At 36.2% G+C, this 7,785-nt stretch overlaps 1 protein-coding gene across 1 annotated transcript; it reads left to right on the top strand.

Moving 5' to 3' along the window:
- The first annotated feature begins 533 nt into the window (after positions 1–533).
- Positions 534–6,337, top strand: LOC311075676 (scavenger receptor cysteine-rich domain-containing protein DMBT1-like). Its single transcript, XM_084103218.1, has 13 exons — positions 534–660; positions 1,086–1,276; positions 1,390–1,530; positions 1,997–2,135; positions 2,285–2,477; positions 2,553–2,694; positions 3,306–3,449; positions 3,782–3,837; positions 3,957–4,138; positions 4,229–4,629; positions 4,858–4,954; positions 5,031–5,220; positions 5,309–6,337. The coding sequence occupies exons 1-13, from the start codon at positions 541–543 to the stop codon at positions 5,452–5,454; spliced, it is 2,142 nt and encodes a 713-aa protein (XP_083959344.1). The 5' UTR covers positions 534–540; the 3' UTR covers positions 5,455–6,337.
- The last annotated feature ends 1,448 nt before the right edge of the window (positions 6,338–7,785 follow it).

Below are 7,785 nucleotides of genomic sequence, written 5' to 3'. Positions count from 1 at the left end.
AAACATGATTTATATACTTTTGATTACCAAATAAATATACTGTGGCATCTTTTACTTAATTCTGATTGCATCTGAGGAGAGCAATTAAACACTGAAATGCTTTTATTCGCTGTAGCAGGGTTATTACTGGTAACTAGACTATTAAAAAAAATATTTTCTTTTGTTAATTGAAACAAAGCTGACATGAAATAAAATATAAATATTAGAGGAAAAACTTAAACTAAACAGAAATGATTACTGTTGACTTGGCAGCTAACTGAAATGTTTAAGTTGAAGCACTAAGTGAAAATAAATAAAAAAATAAAATAAAAATTAATGAAACTATAAAAGATCTCAAAATCGTAAACCTCTTGATCAGTCTATTGCACAGAAATGTAATGGAGCTACAAAACAATTGCATGCCAATCATTCTTTGGGGAGGAGTAGAATTTAGTTTTTCTTTCCTTTACTGGAAAACAATTTTGTAATTATTTTTGGATGACTTCCTCCATCAGGTCCTTTATAAGGGCAGCGCAGTGATCGGCAAGGATCATCAACATCATGAGTGTCTCTTCTCTGCTCACAGCTCTGCTGATGCTGGCATCCACAGCCACTGCCTCTCACTTCTACGGAGGCTCAATGACCTTCAGCTCAAGAAAGAATCCTGATGGATCCTACATGGTGAGACCTTTATTCACAACCGCAAACAGATGTTTTTTCCAATTAGGTGCACTTTTATGTGCAAGGGGATTTTTGTATTTTTCCATTTTTTTTAAAATAAATATATAACTGTCACAAAAATATTACAAGTTAATTCTTTCATAATAATAATGATAATTCTTCAAATGCCTTTTATGTATAGATTTTATTATTTTAACATTGTCCTAGACTTCAAATCTTAAAATATGAAAAGCATTACCATTAAAATAATATTACATTTTATGATAAAATAATGATATTAGGATGATATTAGGGTCAGTTTGGAAAATGTCACATAATAATTTAATTGTGTGCCATTTAAAATGTATTGAAAATGTACATTTTAACTTGAAAATGTTATTGAGTTATTAAAAATGTGAAAATGTATTGAAAATGTATTCTTTCAGGTGGACATCCGCTTCAAGGAGGCCTTTCATGTCTGTGATACATATGATTACTGGGGTTGCAGGTCTGGAAACTGTGGCAGTAAAAGTTATGTGAGTGGTCAGGTAGACAGCAGCTCCAATGGTGGCAGCTGGTGTCAGACTGAGGGAGTCATGAAGAGAACCGTCCCCAACAACAGCCCGTTTCAGCTGCTGTAAGCACTTATGCAGAGGAATAAGACTAATCTGATACACCATTATCTAATAGCGCTGAAGGTAGTATAAAAATCATTTTTTGCTAATGAAAAGTCTATGCTTGTGTCAACAGTCAAAATAGTTGCTGCTGGATCTATAACACAGTCACAACTGGTGGAAACTGGCAACTTCTCACACAAATTGACCTTGGAGTGAGATCTGACACCTCTCAGCCCAACAGATCTCCAGTCGCCACCACACTTCCCATTGTCAGGTATAATCGGTTTGTCTTCATCAAAAGAGTTTTCAGTCTGCAAGCGTTTTAATGCCCAATGCAGTACTGCTGAAACTTCTCATTTTCAGTCTTCTTCTTGAGGAAATCTACAACCTTCATTCAGACTTTGTTTGTTTTTTTATCATTTAAAGCTTAGGTGTGCTATCGATTTTAGTCTTTTAGCTTTTAGGAATCATTAAAAAAAATCTGATCTGAAAAGATCTCTCTCTGACCTACACTATTAGAATGTTCAGTGTTCAAAATCTAACCAACATATCACAATGATGTCATTGTAATGTATACTTTTATTTGTATATTTCGTATAATTTTATTTTATTATTCGATTTTATGATATACCCTATCCTTTTTTATTATGATCCATTAAAATTCACCTTAGGAACAGTTGTAAATTAATTGCAAAAATGTCAAATTCATTTCAAGATGACTGTTTTTGGATTGTTTCTAGAGTCCCTCAGAACTGCCCGAGGAACTACAATCTGTTGTCCTGTGATCCAGATAATGATCAGGTCAGGTGTAGATATGGAGTTTTCTCTGCAAACGAGTGTGGAATGTGCAACCAACCTGCCGGATTCACTCTGAACCAGGTGAGAATATGTAAGGAATAATTTACAGTCATGTATGTTGATCATTATACAAAAGTAAGAAGTGTTTTCTTTCATTCTTCCACATGTCCTCGGCTGACTTGGTTGCTACTTAATGTATCATTCACTGTTCATATCTTTCTTCTTTCCAGAACACATGTACTCTGTCATATGGCAACTCTTCAGTACGTGGTGTTTATGCATTTGAGTTGGTGATGGAAGACTATCCCACCCAGAACATCACTCTAAACTACACTGCCATGGCCGCAGCGGTCAGAACCCCGTTTGTCAATGGATCCTCCAATCCACCACTGAGCAAAATACCTCTCCAGTTCGCTTTAGAAGGTACCGTTCAGTCCTGAAACCAGGCTTTTAATTGTGATGCTCTGCCACAACCTTCATGTTATGTTTTGTGTTTAGTGGAGGCTCCGGCACCATCTTGCACTGAGGGTGAATATCTACCTCGATTCATCCACCCAACACCTCTTCACGGAGAACACCTTCAAGCTCGTGTCAATCAAGAGTTAGAGATCAGAGTAAAAGCTACAGCAACTTACTCAAGGTATGAAGGAAACGATAATATAAAACTCTCAAGTACAGAAGAATAAAATAATGCCTATTTTGTTACCCTTTGGAGCTTGGAAGGGTTCAGTTTGAGCAGATGTTTTATACCATTATCACTGTCATTTGGCTCATATTAGCGATCTCAAACATATTGTCAAAACCAGATCCACCATCAAGTGACAGTGACACTAATATTGGATTGTGTTCAGTGCTCTGCAGTAAATTACTGAGTCATTTCAAGTTTTGCTAATGATACATCCTATTATTTTGTTTTCTGCCTGCGGTAACTATTAGTGAAATGTTACATCATTATTGTGTATCAGACATTGCAACCTTATGGAATAAAGGTGAATTGAACTTGTTCAGTCATCAAAGATTATATTATTAAAAATATATATACTTACACTGTTACACACCTCCAGTCGTTAGCAACCCTATACAATTTTGACAAAATAATATTTTGGCGAATATTGTTGTAGACAGTAAAGGGCCATGGAGTCAAAAAGGTTTAGAACCACTGTAACTTCCAAAACAGGGTCATTTCAGTCACATTTTTAAACTGATACATGTGCATCTAATTGGATTTTCTTTTCTTCCCTGATTGTCCAGCATCACTGATGTGGTCTTTAGTGGACCTCTGAACAGCACAAAGGAGACCACCACCACTGGAGAGTATGTGATCAACTGGACACCAACATCAGAGAATTTTGGCCAGCACTTTCCAATTTGCTTCATTGCAGAGGGCCAATATGGGTATGATTACACAGTTAGATTACTTAAATCAAAAATGTACGATTCCACTTTATTTTAAGGTGTCCATGTTACAGTGTAATTATGCATTTAAGTACTGTGTAATAATAATTAACAACTGTACTTACTGATAGGGTTAGGGTTAATGTACTTACTATAGGGTTAGGGTTAGGATTGGGGTTCGGTTTAGGGTTAGGTACATGTAATTATGCATAATATAGTTAAAATTAGTATAGTGCTATAACTACATGTAACATGTGTAACAAGGACAATGTAAAGTAAAGTGTTACCCAATGTGGCATATGAAATGAAGCTAATTAATCATAATATTTTAGGTCTAGGAACTATCAGTCTGAGATGAGGTGTGTTATTGTCGTGGTCGAGGCTGAAGGTATTTACGCATTTATTGAAATTCTTCTTCTATTTGATTTGATGTATGAATTCTTTGTGTGTCTTTGAAGCAAAATGAAGTTTATCTACATTATCACGATTGTTCTTTATTTGTTCAAGGTCCAAGAGCACAAGTGACTTGCTCTAGAGACACAATGTCGGTGTCAGTAGAAAGAGCCACTATTTCAGGGATCCACGGAGATCACTTGCGGCTGAACAACAATGCTTCGTGTTTAGTTTCTTCCAATAGCACGCATGTGTTTACAACTTTCTCTCTTACCGGATGCGGTACTCAAATCGAAGTATGGAGTTCAATGAGTTTCTGTAGATATAAATAATAATAAAAAGTTTTCCACTGTATCTAAACTACTTTTATACTTGTTTCTTTGAAGGAGACTGAGGAACATCTCCTCTTTAAGAACACAATTATTACTTTCGATGATCCAAGACATGTCATAACCAGGAAAAATGAGATTGGAATTGAAGTCATGTGCAAGTACCAGAAAAAGAGCAGCATCAGCACGAGGTTTGATGCTCACAGGCAAGCTGTCAACTTCACTGAGAGAGGCTTCGGCTCATTCAGCTATCAGTTTGAGTTTTATCAGACTGGCAGTTTCAGAAACTTGAGACCTCCCAACACCTACCCACTGGAGTACAACGTGGGACAGCCGATCTACATGGAGATTGAACCTGTCACTTTAGTGCAAAACACTGAGGTCTTCCTTGAGTCCTGTGTAGCTACACCCTATGATAATCCCAATTATCCCATCTCTTATCCCATCATCACAAATGGGTAAGAATCTAAAAACACTCCAATAGTGTTATTATAGTAATAGACTCAGATGTTGAATGACAAAATAACCTTATAAAATTAGTATACTACATGGTTGAGTATCCCAAATGGCAAAAAAGGACCATAATTTTTAAGAATGTAATGTAAATATGTGTCCAAAATAAATGCTTTGACAGCAGTGCCATTCTCCGACAAATTAATCAAATCCAATTTGTCAATGTATTTCAGATGCGAGGTTGATGAAACCGTTCACATCTACACAAGTCACGAGTCCAGAGTCAAGTTCAGTATGGAGGCCTTCAGGTTTATTGGACAATATGACCAGGTAAGGATGGACGAAAAAACACTGAAGAACGACAGACACTGTAATAATGAATGTGTTTTTTGAATTTCCTCTCTAGGTGTTCATCAGCTGCTCCATTATCATATGTCAAGCCAACAATCCCAACACACGCTGTGCTCAGGGCTGCACCAACGGCACGGTCGTTGCACCATCCTCGCACGTTCACAAAAGAGATGCTGCCATCCAGACCGGAAGTCACTTCATCTCCCAGGGACCCCTGCGGCTGAAGAGGAGCGCATCACTCACTGGTACGTCCTAACTTTACCATGGTAGATTATGTAGATTGTGGATCAAAAGGAAAGGCGTTAAATGCTAATGTCCCTTGTTTGTTTCCAGAGGCCATCAGTCCAAGCTTGAACCTGAACCTTGTTTTTATCGCTGGATGTGTCGTAGCAGTAGTTGCCATGGTGTGTGGAATGATGGTCTACAAATCCAGGGGATCAAAGATCAGCTACCAACTTTTGAAAACAGATGAGATTTGATCGGATCAGTTCGAACTACGATCAAATGTTGGCAACTAGTTAATCAACATATTTTGGTGGCGTGTATTTCTGTGGTTTCTACAAAATGTTTATTTATATGTTTGGTTTGGTAATATTATAACAAAAACATCTGTTCTGTCTGCATGAATGTAACTTCTAGTCACGTGTGTGTTCTGTAGAAGAAAATGGAAACCCAGCATACGCTTTCTGTAACTGTTAAGATATAAAGTGTGGATGAGGGATGGATTTTATAATGTAATACTTCACTGTATAATAAGTATCTCTTTTTGCTCCAAGTTTGTTCAAATGTTTCAAGTCGTTTACATGTATTCTACTTTTCACAATTTAATCTCCATAACAATTACACAGCCTAAGTATTATGACTTAAAACATAAGCCTTAGTGTACCTGTCTCTTAAAAGTGTTGCATACAATTAAACTACATGACTAATAAGTGCTTACATGGCAAAAGGATTTACATATTGCAAAGCTTTGGGCTTAACATTTTCTGAATATTTGAAATTAGAACTACGTCACACAACTTTCACATGCATTGTTAGTTTTCATATTGGGTTTTTTCCCTTTACTGATACGAACCCAGTGCCTAGTAGTCATGGTATTACAGTAATGTGGCACCTTGAAAAGCCTTCAAAATGTACTCGTACTGCTAATTAAAATAAAGTTTAAAGAAAAATGTGGTTTATCAGAAAAAAGTACATATAATTATATATATACACACACACACACACACACATACACACACAGTACTGCATCAAATGCAACTGCTGACTGATTCTTCAGTGATCAGTTTATACAAAATTTCTCTAATAGTTTTCAATGCATATTAATATTCAATAGCATAATAAACTCAAATCTAAACTGTTATGGCGTAATTTAAGGTTTATTTTTTTATTTGATTTTTATTTTCATCATTAACGAGTTGGTCCAGGCAACGGTTGTGCATAATGTAACATGCTGAGACTAATGAACTGATGATGTTTTGTTTAATATGCTAAAAGTATGATCAATAAGGTTTATATTGATGCACGTCTGCCTGGCAGTCGAGTGTCCATTGTCTCTTTAAGGTCAAATGCCAGGTTGACACACACTGAAATGCCTGAACTGGTGCTGACTATAAACAGTCTGTCAGAAATGTCAGGGAATCATCACAGTATGATCTCATAATTGGGATATGACAGTGTTAGCAGGGCTTCGGTAGACAGCACTGCTGTGGCACATTTATGCCCTTGTGTAAATGTACAAAAAAAGTACAAAATCATGTCCGTGTATTTTTGTGTTGTCATGCACACAGGTCCCACGATGCACAGTCTCATGCAGCTTTTCCACAAGTCTGGTTACATAGAACACAGCTACACAAACAGGAGAATAAGTGGCACACAAGTAACTTGACAAACTAACAGCTGGCAACAATTAAGGAAGATCTAGGAAATAATGACATAACAACAACCTGAAACAAGAACTTCCAAATAAAAAGCCACCATGAACGGAAAAACTACAAGCAAGACAAAAAACAAACTTAAACCATCCTCAGATCTTATGAGTCTATATATCAGTGGTTCCCAAACCTTTTCTGCCAGTCCCCCCTTTTGTTGAGAACATATTTTTCAAAGCCTACGTGCATCCACATAAGGACACTCTCAGACAAGACATTGCTTGCAAAATCCTAGGATTATTTGAAACATTGTTATAAATACAGTACCTCAACTTATCTTCAATGGCTTCTCTTTGTGTTCGTGATGTGAAGTCTATAAGTGGCGTCTTAACCTTCAGCTTACAAAACCTGAGATTTAATCACACACATCACTCTAAACAGGCAGACAAGCCACATTAGCAAAACATACAGCGTCTTACTCTTTTCTTCCTGTACACAAATATCATATTACATGATGTTAATAGATAATGAAGATGAGGCTTTGATAATAATGGCATTATTTTGTTGAGTGGATCTGCCGCCATCTAGTGGACATTAAGATCAAACCTCTCACTGTTTAAACTTTAAAGGGATAGTTCACCCAAAAATACACATTGTATCACCCTTTAGATTTACTTGCTCTCATTCATACATTCATATTCTTCCAGGTCATAAGTGGCCACCTCAAATGTAACTTTTCCCCCAGTAAAATCAATCTAATATTGATTTTATTATTTTGTTCAATAGTACTTTAAAAAATAATAATAATAATAATTTTGAGGGAACTGACGTGTGGTACTAATTTTTTAATAATTTTAATTTTAATAAACTTCTTTATTGATTTGAGCTTTTCCTCATTGTGGCTGATTTGTATTATTTTTTTCCCTTAAATGGTAGTTA

Source organism: Abramis brama, assembly GCF_963993115.1.
Source record: "Abramis brama genome assembly, chromosome: 24".
Lineage (NCBI taxonomy): Eukaryota > Metazoa > Chordata > Actinopteri > Cypriniformes > Leuciscidae > Abramis > Abramis brama.
Note: the sequence above shows the minus strand (reverse complement) of the source record. Positions and strands in the feature narration are given on the sequence as shown.

Coding starts and splice junctions, on each gene's coding strand:
- LOC311075676 (XM_084103218.1), top strand. CDS start 541: ATGAGTGTCTCTTCTCTGCTCACAGCTCTGCTGATGCTGGCATCCACA. Junction 2,478..2,552: donor TCTCCAGTTCGCTTTAGAAG/GTACCGTTCAGT, acceptor TTTTGTGTTTAG/TGGAGGCTCCGGCACCATCT. Junction 3,450..3,781: donor ATTGCAGAGGGCCAATATGG/GTATGATTACAC, acceptor ATAATATTTTAG/GTCTAGGAACTATCAGTCTG.